Here is a 19,039-nt window from a genome sequence, read left to right on the forward strand (position 1 = left end):
CAGAAAGGGATTAAAGGGCCTTGGAAAAGAAAATTACCTTTTGTTCTCCTATCTCCTAGAGCCTTGCTCCTTTGATGGACACTTGTTCCAGGACGGGGAGGACTGGCACTTTGGTCGGTGCTCCAAATGCATCTGCAGGGATGGTGTGACTAAGTGCTTCACAGCGTCCTGCCAGAATCTACTGTGTAGTAAGGTCAGGACCCATCAGCCTGCTGGGGACCTTACACATGACTGTCCTCTTTTCCTTAGCCAGGGCCATTTCTCATGCAGGTGTACAAATTAGCAGGCAAATCTTCTGTGTGACGAGCAGGCGATTTGGAGAAGGGAATTTTGATGTGTAGAAATGATGTGGAGTGACAGTTAAGCCTGTCAATATGCATATGTTGGCTGTATCTTCCCTGCTATCTTCTTTCTTCACCATTTTACTCTCATCATGCCTTTGCTGGCTAATTAAGCACAATACTGTCTAAAGAAATTGCTTTTATGTTTTATACTAAAAAATAACATAGGGTTGATCAGGAAATTATTTTATTTCTATGAAGGAAGTAATTAAACCGCAAGATTTTTGGTCGGGTTTTATCTTCACAAATTTCACTGTTTGCTTTGCAGCTGAAAAGTTTGGTTTCCACAACTTGTTTATTTTTTTTTTAATAGGAACTCTAGATATACAGTTGAAAGTAATCAAATGCAGATGAAATTCCCCTTCTGACTTAAAGAGTTAAGAAATGTAAACCAACTTCAGCTGGAAGAGCACTGTTCCATATGTGTGCTTGTGTTTAGAAATCAACCAAACCAGTCAGATAAGTCAGGCAAGCTCAAGCAGTGACTTAACGGTTTTAGTCCAGTTGAGAGAACTGGGACATTTGCCTTCAGGGTCTTTGCTGTGGACAAATGATGGGTTCTTGGCACTTATGCAGTGATCAACCCAAGCAAAACACCACAAGATTATGGACGGTATTCCACGCTCTATAAAAGTGACTCATTTTTTTAATTCTTGTTATTATATTGCAAATGTTTAAGGGTATGACTATGCTTTTTTTGGATTTCTTTTCATTGGGCCCGTTGTACTAGCTGTCTTGGGCACCTTGGTGTTATCTTTTACAACAGCATGCTGTGCCAAGGAAATGCAGGAACTGGCTCCCTGGAAATTCTGACCTTGACTTGATGTTTTAGGGGGTGCCATTTCCCAGATGTTATTTAATCTATTACCACGCTCCACTGATGAATCCAGAAGCTCCCTTGAAATGTGTGCACACTTCTCTGTAGCCCTGAGAAAGCCAAAAACAGTAGTAATAAACTTTTTTTTTCCTGTTGATTCTTACCCAGCTTTCTACTACTGGGCCAGATGTTTGTGCCATTAACACACCTGTTTCTGTGCATGCTAATTGTGTTTTGCTCTGTCCTGAGATACTCAATTAGATTTACTGACTAAGTACTGTGCATTAAAACAAATTTATGCTTGCTTTAGATTCCCCTTTTCCCACTCCAAATGGACTGCTGTTACCTGCTGACTGATTGCACTAATGTTTAATCAGCTAATCATTAGGATTTAATTTGTGGAAACAGAAACAACTGTGTTGGTGCTGTGATGTATCTGAGAATAATCTGCTGAGAGCATCCAAGTTAATGCAGAAGAAAGTAAATTTTGATGGTGTTCAAGGTATTGCCTACCAAGGTGCCCAGAGGAAGGGACATTAGCAGGATGTGCTCTCAATCATACCTAACATTTTCTTGCTTGTGCCTATATCTCTGTTGCTTTCTTCATTCTCCACTCCCTGTCAAAAGCCAAAACATAAATTCTCCCAGTATTAAACTCTCATCTTCCATCTTTCAGATAACTGTGCCCTTCCCTGGGTGTTAAGGGAGAGGAACTTCAAAAATGCTTGTTCCACAGAGGAGTGCACCTGAATGTCCTACCACATATTCCACCAAAATCTATGAAAGAGTTCTTTTAGGTCTGCGTAAGTCTTCCATGCTTTCTTCGAAAGCTAAGAAAGCAGATAATAGTGCTTGGCATTTCTACACTACCAGCCCACAAGCCACTCTTCCGAGGTGGTCATCCTGATATGGCTGCAGGGAGGTGCTGGTGAACAATACTATTCCAGATCATTGGATGTACATTAAATTGTAGCAGGAGAATTAGACACCTTTTGGATGGGTGGAGTTAGGGCATGCAGGAACTGTTATACTGATGTGAAGTGCCAGCCTATTCCAATGTGATTTAAACTAGTCATGAAAAAGTTTAAATTAGGATAATCCAGTTTTAAGCATAATTTATCACCTGTACAGACAGTTGTGCTGTATGTATTTAACTAAAACAGTGCAAATGCCTGAGTGTAAATCACACATTCAAAGCCTCAAAATGTGGCAGTACCAGGAAAAAAAAATCTCTTCCATCTCATGCTTTAGTGTGCTTCTCTACATAGCCTTATATATACTTTTTCCCCCTCTATGTATCTGTATACCTGAATATAAGTACTTTATCTTGTGTGTGTGTCTTTATATTTTATATTCATATACTTATCTATGTATTTGGACCTCAGCTGCCATCCAAAGAAGCCCAGAAAATGAGATGAAGGAAATGTCTTTCTTTTTTGTTTTCTACACTGATCTCATGCTCTGAAGACTACCCCAGATACTGGAGCCAAAATGAAGCCTTGAGTGACTGTGGGTTATCGCAGAGATACCACACGCCTGGAATTCCAGGCAGTGATGCTGAGCCCCATGTTCACTGTTCATGCTCTTACTTTGCTTGTCTCTCCTGCTTTCTGTTTAGGATGAAGTTATGGTTACGCCTCCTGGAAAATGCTGCCCAGAATGTGTTCCAAAGCCCTGCTCGGTGTCAGGAAGAGTGTACCAGGTAATCTCTGACAAACCACACCAAAAGGCAGCTGTTCACAAGTTCTGGCACATCTCTCTTTCAGCATCTGACTTTCTGCCAGCACTGAAAGCTTAGTACAACCGTTGCTTTTTTCTTCTTGGAAAGCCAAAAGAGGAAAGAAATTAGGACTAGATAAGAATTTGCTGGCAAGCAGAAAGGCAATTTGCAAGGTGAAGCAGATTGAGCACTTTCTTTTCACACTTTTTTGAAGGAGGAAAGCAGAAAGCACTGGTGAAGGTCAAAGTGTTTATAGCTTTCATTGTATCATCTGGCATTAATTTAATTCATTATTTAATGGTTATGTTTGTGGGATACTCTGTTACTAATCATCTTTTGCTAATAATAGTAATTATTAGGATTCAATAGGCCTCACCAATGTCAGTAGCTTGCAGTTGATGAGTGACACACACCTCAGTGTCATCTGCCTCTTCCTGTTTGCTGCTCACGTAGATATAAGCATTTTTTAAGAAGAGTTTATTATCTGATACAGACATGCAGAAGGAGCCATCATATTCCATAAGCAGCATGGATTTCTGGAAAGAATTTGGCTATGATTCTATGATTTACAAAGAGTGTTTAACACTTGTATTCGTGTTCTTTTTGAGCAGCATGGTGAACAGTGGAGGAAAAATGCCTGCACTGCATGTGTTTGTTACAAGGGGGAAGTCAGATGTCTGAGCGAGACCTGTGACTCTGTTACCTGTGAGAAGGTAGTTAAAAATCATTCACATCTGATATCCTTGCCTGCCCGTATCACTGTGCCTGTGCCAACAGGTTCAGGCAGTCCTGCTCAATGCTGGCTGATGTTTTGTAGGGGGAAAACAAGGTGCAGCATCCTGGGAAGTGCTGTCAGGAGTGTGTGCCTTCCAGGGGAAACTGCTTGTATGACGACACTCTCAGGTACCATGGTGAGATGTGGAATCGTACTTACTGTGACTTCTGCGTGTGTGATCAAGGGCAAGTCACTTGTCAGGAAGCAGAGTGTGCCAAAGTGGAGTGTGCCAAGGTAAGAAAGGCTTTCTTGTTTCAAGATGGATCTCTCAAGTCTTGTATTTTTTTTTTCTTTCCCCTTTTCTTTTTTTCTCAACTGACATCTTAGGGCTTGTTTAGTGCCATTTACCTTGAAAACACTTCTCAGGAAAGGAGAGGAAGGTTTGTATCTTCTCTGCAAATTTGACTTCGTAGTGGGCTTGTGTTGTGAAGCAAGCAAGTGTAAATCACTGACTAATTTATCTTTGGTTCCCTCCGACACTGTTATAATGGAGGGTTGGACACCCAGAGATTTCAGTGACCTCTGGCTATACCAGGAGCTGAACATGGGGAGAAACATACAGGTCAGAGATAGTTAAAAGCTCAAGAAATACTCTGTTTATCTTCGTTCCGTATGCTGCAGTGGGCTTCAGTAAGGTATCTGGATATGCAAGTCAGTGTTCCACTTACCTCCATTTTTTCCATACCATTCTTGGCATGGAAGTGAAGCTATTCTATTCCCGGTGCTATTTACTCCAAAACTAACCACCCACATCCTCCCCCAGGTTAGGTTATATTTACTCTAAAGTGGATGTACAAAATGCATTAGATAGGGTGAATGCTTCACACAGACACATAAATGTGTTTTGAATTGCCTTTTTGCAGTGGGATAAGGCTTGTGTTGTTTGTCACTGCATCTGTTTTAATCGTAGGCTAATACCTGCTTTATACCTATACTCCATAGTGCCAGTGAAGAGAAGGGAAGGAACTGTAGCCTCCTGAGTTTCCCTCTCAGTGGCTAATGCTTTTCTGGTGACTCCTCCTGTATGCTAAATCTTGAGTAGCAGCACCCTTGTGTTGTGTCTGAAGTCCAGCCAGAATCTGGACATAACAGATTCACTGGACTAGATTGTTTTAATGAGCATTCAGAGAAGTGAGAATCCACACGTGGGGTCATCCAAATGATGATCACACAGAGAGGATGTATCTAGAAATAAAAGCATATCCTTCTACATCTGAGACTCTGCCTTTAAACAGCAAAAATGCATCGAGTGTGGGACCCAAACTCTTGTCACTGGTGTAATACTGCTGACAATCATCTGACCTTAAACTGCTTGGGGAGATTTTGCTGGGTGGAAAGTCACGGCTGTCATAAAATCCTGTGCACTTGCATCTGTTTCACTCAGCTTCCTGCGTGCTTATAGCTGTAAATTGGATCATTTACACTAATGATGATGGCATGCTGTCATGGCTCAGTAGGGAGAATTATTTAATATTCATGCTTATATCTTAGGTATGGACAAAGAATCCATTATTCGGGAAAGTCAGGGATATTTTACAGAAGAAGAGCTGGAGCTGTTAACATGTAGGGTTCAAAACTGGGGGGGTGGGGTGTGTTCAAAAGTGTGCAGCAATTTTTCAAACTCAAGCTTTCAAAGGAAACCACCCATTTAAAGCCTGAGCATCTAAAACGGTGATAGTGTTTGTCAGAGGATGAACCGCTGCAATTCTGGATTGAATGAAACAGAGGAAGAAGGAGGAAGACAGTGTCCTTTGTTGTAGACAAGAGTTATGGTCCCACCGGATAGAAGATATTTGCCCAAGGATTTATTATTCTATATGGCTTCCCTTGCTTCTTCAAGTCATGAGGAAGTTTAAACCATAGTTTACCTCAGTAATGCAAAGGGCACATTAATTAATTAATTACAAGAAAATATTTACTCAAAAAGTAAATTAAACATTTCCTTTTTCCTTTGCTTTTTCCTTTTTGAGTTGTAGGTCTGTTTTTTACCTGCCTCAGTAAATCAGAGCTGATGTGCAGCAAGGAGAATTTGGATTCATCTCTTCATTAAGGCACTCTTAATTTTCTGGTCACATCATCCTGTTTAAACTGTAATGAGGCCACAGATATGAACTGCAAATCCTAGACAGCTCGACACAGTAGAGCAACATTAGATGAGCATAGAGGTTTAGCTTCTAAACCCTTTCAAACAAACCTGTGCAGCAACTGCCAAATGAAAGTGTCTGTGGTGATTCTGACTAATCTTCAAAAAGCCATTATCAGCAGGTTACTGATGAGCTAGAAGTACAAGTTATGTGGCAGTCTGGGTTAGCCCTGGATCTTGAAGTGGATGCGCTCAACCAAATCCACTGAAACTGTCAGAGCATCAAAGAATCCTATTGGAGCACTTGCCAGCACCCCAGCTAAGTAAGCACATCCATGAGGATGTTCAGAGGAAGATGGGTTATGGGTGCTAGCAGGTGATGCTGCAGCCTACCTGAGTAGGCTGGTGATGAAATACTGCTGCTGCCAGCCCTGCCAGCCCTAGGAACTACAGGATCAGTGGGACAGAGCTTGCAGGGTGCTGGGTGACTACCAGTCAGCCAGCAAGCTGCAAATGTCTTTCTGATATTTGGAAGAAATGGAGCTAGTTGAGAGTTATGGTGCCTTGGATGTGTTTGAGTTGTGTGTGTGTTTGAGAGAGATTGCATAGAACATCTTTGTTCCTCTCTTCTGTCTCCCAGCCCATCATTGCCTTTCAGTGTTCTCAGCCTAGAATATGATGAACAATCCTGGTTTTCAGGTTTTCTGTAGTGTGTTTATGTATGTGGGTGGGGATGTGGGCAGGGATGGGGATGGGAGAGTTTATAGTACATAGTAGTGACACAAGATCCAACCACTGCCAATGGCATTTTGAAGTAATGATTTAAGAGCGAAATGCATAGAACCAGCAGAGAGAGATTTAGGCTGTGTGTGGTCGTCAGTGACTAAGAACTGTGCTCAGAAATGTATGAGGGTTGCCAGAGTGTGGCCTGGCTTAGTTGTTCTACCTTGATGAAACTAATGGTGGCTGCTGCTGTTATTGCCTTATCTAAGCCTCAAGTAATTCACAGACAAAAATTGGTGAGCATGCCACCAGCATCTGTGTGGTTCCTGACTAGTATGTCTTATCCTGCCTATGTTAACAGTGCATGAGAATCTGGTCCAGAAAAGCTCCTCGAGAAATTGAAGCTTTTTCTTTTGAGCTGTGACCTGGTTCCCTAGGACAGTGTTCCTCTTTTCTAAATATTCAGCTTCCACTTGGACACAAAAAGTTGTGATGAATTAGGGCATTTCATTCCCTTCTCCTGCTGCTAAATTCTTACCTTCCAAGTGAAGTTAGCTAAGCGGTTTCTGTGGAGCTGTACAGTTGTAACCAAGAACAGGCTTTTTCCATCTGGGAAAAACAGAGCATGTGCTTAGTACTTCTGTTGGGGACAAAAAGTAGAACATTCAAAATGAAGGTAAGCTGCTGTGCAATGAAATCTTGACAGTGGTCCAGTGAAATCCTGGTGATCCACAGGAAAAGGAGATATTCTCTACTGAATTTAGGGATGAAGTAATGGACTTATTACTGAATTCCCTGGTTTTTCGCGAGGTTTGTTCTGCAACTGCAGTATTCACCAGGCCCATTTTTCAAACTGTACCTACAGAGATAAAGTAGGATGGAGAGAAGATAAGGTGAAATTAGGTATTGGAGATTGCATTCCAGGGCAAGAGCTGCTCTGCCTCTGCATACCACAGTATTTTTGGCGATGTGGAATCCATTTGAATTGTTGCAGCCTTTCTCTTCACAGGGTGAAGAATTAATTCACTTAGATGGGAAGTGCTGTCCTGAATGTATTTCAAGTCATAGTTACTGTGTTTACAAAGAACATACCAAAGCTGTGAGTATCCTGGTACTTTGGAACATGTAATAGTGAGTTTTGTTCTCCCTTTTCAGTTCTGAGAGGGGTATTTGCAAGTGGAGCAGAAAAATAATTCATTAATACTGTGTGCAGACTGCTTTTACAACGTACAGAACACACTTGTTTACAATGTATGTGTCTGCTGCAGAATTTAAGTTTGCCTTGCTTTCTTTTGTGCAGTATAATCAATCATTTCCCTTTAATATTTAATATATGTACTCACAGGTTTCTTGCACATCTCAGAGAATTAAAGATGCCTCACTTCAAGCCTATAAAGTAGAGGCTACAGAGCTGGGGCAATGTATAGGTTTCTGCTATGTATGCCACTGATTGTAATTTTTACTGCAACTTAAGTCCATTATTAAAATTGTCAAGGAACTTTCATTTTGTAGTTAAAGAGAAAGGAAACATTAATTATCATTGTTTACATATACTAGCAATGGTCTTTTCATTGCTCTCATAGGTGAGGGCTGGAGCTAATAGCTGCTGTTTGCCAACACATGTGAGAAATGAGAAGTTTAATACTTGTTTTTTAAAGCTGATACATTCCATTTTTATCTCAGATCTACTTCTCTGACCCAGGTGAGGTAAAACATATTAAGATGTTGATTCCAGTTTGTGCTTTATCCCTCTTAAGAGCAGAGCTAGCACAAAAGCCTCACCGACGTTTAAAAATGTTTGCTGTCTCTTTTCTGCCTTTTCACTTCTACACGTGGTGCCAGCAGTGCCTCAGCCACTGAGCTTTGGTGACCTCCGAGTGGACCCAGGGATGCAGACCACAGGAGGGAACAGGGCGTGCATTGAGTAGTAAAAGTAGACACGTGTTGGGTGCAGTGAGTAGTTCTGAAGCAAGCTGGTGATACCTCTTCATCTCTGTGATGTATGGGCAAGTTCTCGGTGTTAGAAAACAGGGCAACAGAAGAGAGGAGGAGAGAAAATAAAATGCTTTGAGGCTTAGAAAGAGTGAATCCAGAGGAGGCCGTGAAGATGATCCAAGGGCTGGGAGCACCTCTGATATGGAGACAGCAGAAAGGGTAATGGCTATAAACTGACAGAGGGGAGACTGAGATGAGCTCTGAGGCAGAAGTTCTTCCCTGTGAGGGTGCTGAGGCGCTGGCACAGGGTGCCCAGAGAAGCTGTGGCTGCCCCATCCCTGGCAGTGTTCAAGGCCAGGTTGGACACAGGGGCTTTAAGCAACCTGCTCTAGGGGAAGGTGTCCCTGCCATGTCAGGAGTTTGGAACTGGATGAGCTTGAAGGTCCCTTCCAACCCAAACCAGTCTGTGATCTTATGAAAATGAAGGGAGGTGAAGAAGTAGAAAGGACTTACAGGTAGCTGAAAAACACCATGCTTTGGAGGGAGTGCTGAGGGGGAATGTGTTCAGATTTTCACGGGCCAAGGACTCCTCAGCAAGCACTTTGCAGGCTGTCTTACTCTGGAAAGGCAAAGGGGTCAGGAGGGTTAACAACACGGAAGCAGAGAGTCCTGTGTCGGCAGGCCTCAGTGCTGAAACAGCCCCACAAATGTTTAATTTACTACTGGCACAGATGTAGCCCTGCAATTCACCCAGAGAGTTCCATGCATGTACAAACACTTTTGTGCAAAGGCTCTGCTTCCCTGCTGATGCTGACTGTCGTGTGTTTCTTGTGCAGAACGGAGAGAAATGGGCAGAAGGGCCGTGCAGAGAATGTGAATGCCGGGATGCAGAGGTGACCTGCTTCCAGCGCTCCTGCCCACCCTGCCCGCTGGGCAGCCTGGCTGTTGAGGTGAAGGATGACTGCTGCCTGCACTGCAAGCCAGGTACAGCCCCAGGGTCAGTCATTCCTCACTGTCACTCATGTTAGTGTGTGTCACATACACCTCTGGCACAGGGTTGTTCTGCCATCCCTGTGGTCTTCGCTTCCTCAGGGCCTGCATTGAATTGTACCTTGTCTTCAGTTTTCAGGTGCTAATTAACTGGTTTCCATATCATTTAGGTTTCCATATCATATTTAACTGGTTTCCATATCATCTATGAACCCTAAATCATTAGGGTTCATAAAATAAATTGTAAATCATTAGGGTTTGTAGGTTCCTATCATTAGGATTCTTAGCGAGGTTCAGGCTTCATCCAAAGGCTCCCACTGGTTGCCCCTCGTATATATGACAGCTTTCTTTTGGCAAAAGAGTTTCTCCTTGTGGGGTTGGTGTTTTGGAAATGTTTTGGTTTTCTGTTTTCTCTTCAACATGAGTTTTACAAAGCAGGGGACTGCTCCTTTCTGAATTGTAACATGGGTTTTGGAGTTTATGGACTCCTGATTCTTTCTTGGGAGTGGAAATAACAAGCCCGCTTCCATTTTTATGCCACAAACTCACCCAAATGTGAATAGTTGCCAGTTAATAATTGTTTGGACAGATTAGGATAGCCTTAGCTTATATGTTAATTTTGCATATAAATTAAATTTTCTCAAGGATATTGTCATTCTCCTTGACTTACATTTCACAGGCTTTAGGTATGGTTTACTACCTTTTCACGTTGGTGACTCTTCTTTTTTCATTTATATAACTTTGGTTTTATCAGAGTGCTCTGGTTAATGTTTTATCTCAGTAAAAAGAAAATAGCTTCACAGTTTAATTATGCTGTCATTGGCAGGAGGGCCTTAGCACATCTGCCATATTAAGGCTTTAAAGCTTGTTATTTACTGCATGCTAATAAAAATGCAAAGCACTACAAATTGAAAAGTGAGGAAAATGGGGTTTGGGCAGTTGAGATAAAATTGTCCTGGATTTTCGAAAGGGAACAGCATCTGCTCAGGCTCCTAAGGAGGGGACAGATTATAAAGTGCTCTCAGCACCCCTCTGTTCTCCTTCTTATCAAGAAGTGCCACTGTGTACTGATTACCCTTGAAAATCTGCCCTCTTCGTTTAGCTTCCGTAATGGTAGCATTTTAGAAAATACAGGCTTTGAAATCATGGTGTTGGACAGCCAGAGCTAAACTTGCACTTTTGTGTCCTAAAAGGTAAATGGAAATTTCTTTTACCGAAGCCTGCTGGTTTCTGCTCTGTCTTTTTCTGGTTTGCATCGCAGGGGATGAGAAACCAATGCAAAATCCAGCCTGCAGCAGTTCAATCTGTGAGCCCAGAGCATCAGTCCCTAATGCATCTGCTTCGTTAAAGCTGTACGAATTTATTGCTGCTTCTTGCAGATGTGCTGGGGGAAGCAGGCAGAGAGAACCCATTCATTCTCAGGCAGTGTAAAGCATATAGCCCTGAGCACAGTTGTATTTATGTTAAAACCAGCAAATATGCTCTCTCACTTGGAACATTTGGGTTGAAGCAGAGGGAATTTTTTCTTGTATCTAGAGAAAAATTGCCCATTCTGTACCTTTCCAAGTAGTCAGTTCATTGTCAGACTGGAAGGATGGGGCTGTACTTACCTTTGGAAAGTCATTGGAAAGAAAAGGATAGAGACAGAGCCTCCTATATTCCTCCTGTTTATCACTCTGGATTCATTGTTATCTTCAACTGTATGTCTTCTGTAGCTTTTGATTCCAAATTCTTCCCTGAGGTACATCTCCCTGGAAACATGCAGGTTATTTAGTGTAATTGAAGGAGAGTTTTCAGCATTGGGATCCTTTTTTGCTGACTTGCTGGGAAGGAACTGACAGCTTTTCTTCCAGCAAGCTGAAGTAGCTCAGTAGTAAAGCAAAAGAAGTCCTTCCTTGGCCTCTGCAAACAAAGCAGCCGTGTCATTTGCAAAAGTGCCTGTGGCCATGAAATGCTTGCTCTGGTACTTTGACACAAAGCCTTTTTTTGGAGGGGGAGTGGTTTGCCACCTGTACTCTGGCCTGTCATGGACAGAGCCTTGACTTATTGCAGGGTTTGACTGAAGGAAACTCCAGTTCACGTTGTTTCAGACAATTAATTCCTGATGACTTATGATTTTTACTGCTGAGAAACCATGTGGACAATGAATATCCTGTTTATCAATAGCCTAGAAAATCTGAGCTGTGTAATAACTTCTCCCATGCTAGAATACAGCAATATAATATTTAGCCCGCTTTATGCAATCATGGAAAGAAAAATCTACTCCAAAACTAACACACGTTAAATCACCAATAGAAATAAGTAATGAATTTCAGTTTGATTTTGGATTATGCATTGTTTTGTGCCTTCCTGACTGAAAACACTGCTGATGGTTTTTACCTTTGTATCTTTCTTTTGTGCCAGTTGAGTGCCACCCAGACTGCTTGACCTGCTCTCATTCCTTTGATCACTGTAATGCCTGTCGTGACCCAAGGAAGCAGCTGCAGAATGGGCGCTGTGTGGAGATATGTGAATTGGGCTTCTACCAGGATGGGGGTGCTTGCTTAGGTAATTTCTGCAAAGGCTTATATCCTGTCAGATGACTTTCTTCTCTGTTGCATGCTGTGCTCTTGTTTGTAAGATCTCACAGGCTTATTATAAGATTGCCAGGCTTTGTTTGGAAAAGCATTCAGGCACGTACTGAGTATTAACCGTGGCCTTGAGGTTTCCAGGTAGGAGCCCCAGAAAAGTGCAAATTCTCAAACTTACCTGTCAGAATGAGGCAAAATTGTTCCCTTGTATCAGAGCAGGGGAGTCTTGCTGCATCAAGATGTTTGGGATGTGTTCAAGGCCACAGGGCTTTCAGGAACCTGGTCCATTGTATCCCTGTCTGTAGCAGTGGGGTTAGAACTAGATGAGCTTTCGGCTCCCTTCCCACCCAAACCAGTATATGATTTATGATTCTCTGATCTTTCTTCTTTCTCTTGGAAGTCTGCAATGAGTCATGCTCAACCTGTACCAATGGATTTGAGTGCTCCTCATGCCAGGCACCGCTGCTCATGAGGAACAGGCAGTGTGTGACCTCGTGTGGAAAGGGATACTTTCAGGATCAGCGACTCTGCACAGGTAAGTCCAAGCCAGAAAGACTGCAGTGCTTTGTGATAGCAAAATAGCAGACAAAAGCTATACCCAAGCTCTTAGATATACTCTCTGCTGAGGGATCTGCTGTTGACATAGGTGTTAATGTTCACACTAGAGTAAAGGAAGGAGTGAACAGAGGAACTATGATGTCATGCAGTGTAAAACTGATTACTGGTTGGAGAAATATTAGTTAAAAATCCTCAGTGGATCAGTGCTGTTGGTCTAAAACTCTCTGCTTTTGAACACTGCCAATTTTTACCACTGTCCTCTTTCAATTCAGAATTCTCTTTTGGAAATGTGACTGTGGGTTGTGTGGTGTTAAGGGTGTACAGAGCAAGCTGCATGCACTGATTTTACTAAGGATATAACACTCTGAGCCATGCCTGGCAATCTGAGCCATGGGGGTTTTCTTTGAGTCCAGGCTAACTGCAGCAGCTAATGCCAGACTTTTCAGGAGATGGTACTTTGAGCGGCATAGAAAACGTGCTGGAGGGATTGGGGCTTGGTAGGACTCAGAAAAGCTCACAGAAAATACTTTTTGGGAGGTTTTTGCTTTGTTCTGCAGTATATTTGTTTCATATGGTGCGCTCTTCATGAAAGTTGATAGGACGACTGTTCTCAAAAAGCATGTTTAGAAAGTGAATTAGTAATACTATAAAATGCTGAGATGTGTCTAAATCCTATATTTTAGTAATTGGAAAGACTGAGAGTAAGATTGGGAAGTTACAGTTTTCTCTTTGATGGAACTATGTCAGTGCTTTTATGAGTTTCCCTTGCTCTTTTGAAATACGTGTACTTTTCCGAAACTGTAAGGCAGCTACTTTTCCATCATGGCAGTTTAATTGTTTCCTCTAAAGTTAACACTTTTTTGCTCTTGATGTTGGCCTTTTTTAAAAAGCTTCGAATTATTTCTGCACCTGTAGTTCAGCAAAGGGGTGGAGCACATGCTTAACTTCTTGAGCCAATGCTTTAATTTCTTTGGAACTAGCCCTCCTGCTTAAAATGAAATATAGGCTTAGGGCTTTGGGCAGATTTCAGGGGAAAGCACTTTGGATTCTAAGTCTGGCTTCCTTTTCTGAAGTGGTTTTCTTTGAAGAGCTGACCATTTCTTTCAGGTTTTGGAAGTCTGAAAAACCTCTGTCCCTCAGCAGTGACTATAGACTGGGGCCCCATTGTGCATGTATAAATAGAAAAGAGACCCAGTCCAAAAGAATTTATAGACTTAAGTATCACATAATCTTCTACTTCATTTGTTTTTATTTTACCATTTCCTTTCCACCTGCTCCTGGTGTTTTAATTGGCAGTGCCCATGTACTGCTGAAGCAGTAGGGGAAGGCTAATGTTTTGTTTTAGTACTGGTTTATAGATTACTGATTGTACATTCCATCCAAATTTGCAGTCACGCATGCTTGTAGCTGAAAGCTGCTGGGAAAATTTGCTCCTCTTTCCTCAGGGGAATTAAACCCATTTGCTTTAGTTCTGCCTGGCTGCATTTTCTGCATAAAGTCAAACCAGTGGAGAAAGTCTTAAATTTCAGATATGGTCCATAATTCATTGCCATTCACTCTTTCTTTGTATTCTCTTTGTTTTTACAAATCTCTATTCTGAGTGCCTGAATGACCCTTGGACTGCTCAGAAATATTTTTCTTATAATGGTTTTAACATCTGCGATAAGCACATCCCAAAAGCACAAAAAGAATGAACTAGATTGTGCTCATTGCTATAGTTCCAGTAAACTCCCTCTTGAGAAATTTGCTTTGGAGATGAAAAAGACTTGTAAGACCAAGCTTTTTACTCCATCCTATTGTTGAAACGGTGTTGGCTGCGTTGTAACAAAGTACAATGAGTTGGTCTTTCTTTTTGCCCATGTTTCATAACATCTGGTTTAATTGAATCTATTTTGAATTTCAGAATACAGTTGTTTGATCTCTGTGCCAGGGTTGTTTCCTGCTCTCGTCCCTTCACCTGCTTCTGTAAAGTATTAAAACCATTAAGAGAAAATAAAGTTGAGGATAAAAGGTCATAGGTTCAGTTATATAGCAGTGTATTTGACAATCATGGATCAGTGCGTATCAGGCTCTGAGCAGAGTGGTGTCAGAAATAAGCTGTGGAAACAGTTAAGAAATCCCCCACCAAAGGCAAAGCAAAGGGAAGCGAAACTAAAAGATGCTTGCCTGGTCAACAGAGAGGCTCGAAGGACTTGCAGTGTTCAGCGCTCTCAGTGCATTTTTCTGACTTAATTATTTATGTTTTCAAGATTATTCAAAAGCCTAGGTAGAACTCAAGTGTTTCTGCTTTGATCTCCCAAAACGTGAATGTTGAAATGTGTAACTTGACACTAACAGATCCGTCTCACTCTGCAGCAAAGCTCTTGGATTTTTATCCATGACCTGCTCTTCTCTGCCGTATCTGGCTGCTGGGGGTCACCTCGAGGATGAACACGGAACATGACTGAGCTGAGCCTGCCCAGCTCACGGTGGGGAGGGCAGGTTAGAGGTGGTTAATGGTACCATTTGGCATAGCGTGGTTGGACCCCATTTGTGCTTTTCCAAAGCCAAGCATGGACTTCTTCCTGTGTTCTTGCTGGGATACCTGTTAGCCCTCCTGCTGTCATCAAACCTAGGAATGTCACACTGGCACTGGTGCAGATAGCACACAGTTTGGTGAGTGGATCTTTAGTTGATTCTGTGGCTTCTGGCCAATCATGAAAGAACAGAAACATCACTTTGTAGGACCTCTCATCTTCCAAAAGCCTGGACTTGTGGCACTTCATTACACCCTAAGTAAGACAGGAGAGAAAAAGACCCATTGGCTCAGGAGCCACTGGAGTGTGGAGCCACGCAGGGCAGAAATGGGTTGAGGCTGCTCTTCCAGCTGTATGAACCCAGGTCCTGGGGGCCCATTGCGTACAGTTCCAGCTGCAGTTGTACCATCTGATGGCAGAGTGGAGATATTGGCTGGGATTTAGTAGCTGCTGGACTTGTGACAAAAAAAGTCATCAAGACATCTGAAAATGAATTGCCTGGTATGTGTCGCTGCAAGCAGGAGAAGTGAAGGATTGTATCTGTAGGAGCATGAATCAGGCCGGGCATGTCTGTCACCTGGAGACTGGCAGGTGATAACTCCTGGAGGCACTTGCCACCTCACATACAGAAATGGCTGTGTTGGATGAGTCCAGGGAGGCTCTTCATGGGGAGGGCTTGCGGAGCAGAGCTTGGTAACTGGAGCAGTGCATTAGACCTGAGTCTTTTGCTGCAAGCATTTCTTTTTGTTGGCTCACCTGAGGAAATTGTTACTGGTCCTTAATTCTTTTGCGCTGCTTCCAAATGCTAAATGTGTCTCTCTTGCTAAAAATCAGGTTGCTTTTTTTCTCCTTTCCTTCCTTTCTTCCAAGCTCTGCTACTTGGATTTTGTCCATTTCTGTCCCAAAGAAGCCATTTGGGCCTGGACTCTGTCTAGTAGCTTGAAGTCCAGAGGGTCTGTTTCACATCAGTTTGCCAAATTCACTGCAGCTTCTCAGAAGGTCTGATGGTCGGTTGTACTTCATCTCTCCGTAGCCTTTCTGTAGCTGAGATACCACACAAGTCATCCACTGTCTAGGAAGACATGCAATTTTGACACAACAGCTGCCTCACTACAAGACTTGAAAGCGGCTCTGATGCCCAGCAGCAGGTTTGCAGGATCTTTGCCAAGGACCAATAAGAGCCACTGGGAACTGGAGAAAGGGAGTGAAATAAGATCTTAAACTCCTCTAGCCTGTAGACTGTGTTGGTTTGCATCCTTATCTGGCTACAGTCTGGTTGTTGCAAGATTCTCCACTAGAAGTATGACACTGGGAGTGTGCTTGAGGCAGCTGCTTGAGGGAATGAGGTGAGGAAGTACTCAGGAGCACTTGGTCTAGTGCAGGCAGCAAACGGTGCATGGCAGGAGCTGAAGCACATTTGCCCAACTGACCTGGCTATCTTCAAAAGTGTGTTTTTAATACAGCTGTGTGCAAGGCTGACTGTTTAAAAACGGAACCTGGGAGCCAGGCAGACAGGAGAGAAAAGTGTCTCTGGGAAAAGAGCAGCATCTCCAGAGAGGAGTTGAGAGCTTTGAACATAACTGGGTGTGTTGATGTGTCAACATACTGAGGCAGGTTAACAGCAAGAGGGTTGAGCTGTGCAGTAGGAAGTCTATCATTAGAGCATCCAGGTCCTGGTGTTCACTCTTTCAAGAAGATGTTGAAAGTTAGAATGAGCTCAGGGAGGAGCAAAATGCTCACATCTGGAAGGTGAAGTGAGGACATTGAGTACTTAAGAATCTGCAGCATGAACTCTGCAGTTAACTTTTGAGTGTAGACACGCCCTGAGAATCATCCAAGCTGGAATGAGATGCAACTTTTTATCAGCAAGGGAAATTATTAACTGGAGTAGAAAAGTGTGTACAATCTTTACCTTGAGATGGGATGTTTGGAATTGGAACACTGTGTTTGAAAACAACATTGTGTTGTGATTGATTCAACCACAATTAGATGTGCTTGATAGGTGGTGATGGCACTTGCGGTAGGATTCAGGGGGAAGATCCTTCCAGGTACAGGATGCCCAGCATCCTTATGAGACACTCCTCACATAAAACTATTCAGGAGCTAGGAGAGCCACAGCATTCTGGAGAGATCGGGAATAAGGTGGGGGGAAAAAAGATTCAGCAAGGTGAGAAGGGGGAAAGCAAACAGCTAGTTACAAGGCAGTAGAAGAAGATGAGAAAAGGGAAAATAAAGGAAGGTGGAAGTGTGGAGAAGGAACATCCAGAATATCAAAGGACCGTGTGCTCGGCATGAAGTCAAATGTCCCTTGTTCTGACCCCCTGAACGCTCCCTGTTCTAACCCCATGCATGTCATGTCCTGTCTCTGTGTTTCAATTCTGTACATAGGAGATGGAGGTAATAACATTTCCCTGCCTCGAGGAGCAGTGGCATCCACTAAACTGGGGTGTTTATGTTAAGTTGTGCAGTGCAACTCATATGTAAGCACAAACATAGGTGCTCCATCTCATGTCATATCCAAGAGTAACCATGGCCTGAAGCAGACAGAAGAAGCGTAGAAACCATGCAAAACAGGAGTGAGTTCAAGTAGTGGTGATCACTGGTTTGCTGTAAACTTACTTATGGCAAAAAATTTCCCTTCTTATTGGGGAGAGGATGAATTGTCTCTCACTTAGAGTGTTTATTTGGCAGGAAGGTGTTTGCTTTTGTCACTGTTCTGTGTGTAAATGTGCTCTTAGTTATGTGGCTGAGCTGCTATTTTCCTTCCTTACACTGAGACTAATCAGACATGAGTTTTCCTTCTGTGGCTGCAACTTTCAACATGTCTGTGGATAGAGGGTAAATGTCATAAAGTTCTGATTTCGCTCACCTGCCTTGGTCTGGGAGCACAAGCAGGTACCTGCCTTATTGTGAAATAATAAAGTAACAACATCTTTGGAACATATTTGGGTGTAATTGAGAAAGAAATCTAATAGCTACAAGAACTGTAATTTGCAGTTCCTGCAAGCACTGATGGCACAGGGTTTAATATGAGTCTGCGTCATGGATTCCATCAGCAGGAGCCACAGTGGACTGAATTTCCCTCACAGCAGAACTTGTACAGCTTCAAATAAGGTAATAAGGTGGCTCAGTCAACAGCTCTTTGGGGAGGCAGAATTGATCTCCATATAGTTAATAGTTTAATTGTAAATGAGCCTTCCAGTACCTAAGGGGGCTGACAAGAAATCTGGAGAAGGGCTTTCTACAAGGGCCTGGAGTGGTAGGACGAGGGGGAATGGCTTTAAACTGACAGAGGGGAGATGTAGATCAGACGTCAGAAAGAAGTTCCTCCCTGTGAGTGTGGTGAGACACTGGCACAAATTGCACAGAGAAGCTGTGGCTGCCCCATCCCTGGCAGTGTTCAAGGCCAGGTTGGACACAGGGGCTTGGAGCAACCTGCTCTAGTGGAAGGTGTCCCTGCCTGTGCAGGGGGTTGGAACTGGATGAAACTAAATGAGCTTGAAGGTCCCTTCCAACCCAAACCAGTCTGTGATTCTATGATACGATCATGCTTGAGGATCACTTTGTTCTGCCTCTGTGTTCCTATACCCAAATGCCACAGAGAGGGCATTTATCCTGCCTGCATTGCAGGAACATGATATACTTCAGGAATACCCAAAATATTACTGCATCCCAACCATGGCTCACCCGGAGAGAAAAGTACCTGGTATCTCAACTCCATGACGGAATGCCCCTTCTCTTCTGCTGGCAATGTCAAGGAAAAGATAGGCAGTGCCTGCTGTACCAGACCTTTACCCAGTTCCTGCCTTTCCCCAGGAATTACTCAGTCTGATCATGTCAGGATTTCTGCCTTCTGCCCTACTTGACCAGATCAACCAACAGCTAGAAATCGGTTCTTCTGCTCCCGTTCAGAGTCCTGGAAGGGCAGAAGTTGTTTCTGGAAGTGGGCTCTCTTGGTTTTAATCTAGTAGGATTTTGATTGCAGCCCTGCAGCCTAATTCTGTGTTTGTA

The 19,039-nt window shown here is 43.0% G+C and overlaps 1 protein-coding gene across 1 annotated transcript in view; it reads left to right on the forward strand.

The window, feature by feature from the left end:
- The window catches only part of LOC104411008 (extracellular matrix protein FRAS1-like), a gene marked incomplete at its 3' end in the record, with an annotated part of 62,195 nt that overhangs the window by 7,155 nt on the left and 36,001 nt on the right, over positions 1-19,039 (forward strand). Inside the window, exons 5-12 of the mRNA XM_010021324.1 lie at positions 60-193; positions 2,777-2,860; positions 3,490-3,591; positions 3,696-3,887; positions 7,469-7,558; positions 9,231-9,378; positions 11,788-11,931; positions 12,355-12,489. Of these exons, the coding sequence (XP_010019626.1) occupies positions 60-193; positions 2,777-2,860; positions 3,490-3,591; positions 3,696-3,887; positions 7,469-7,558; positions 9,231-9,378; positions 11,788-11,931; positions 12,355-12,489 (1,029 nt within the window). The remainder of the gene's footprint in view (positions 1-59; positions 194-2,776; positions 2,861-3,489; positions 3,592-3,695; positions 3,888-7,468; positions 7,559-9,230; positions 9,379-11,787; positions 11,932-12,354; positions 12,490-19,039) is intronic.

Source organism: Nestor notabilis, unplaced genomic scaffold (assembly GCF_000696875.1).
Source record: "Nestor notabilis isolate BGI_N333 unplaced genomic scaffold, ASM69687v1 scaffold7909, whole genome shotgun sequence".
Lineage (NCBI taxonomy): Eukaryota > Metazoa > Chordata > Aves > Psittaciformes > Psittacidae > Nestor > Nestor notabilis.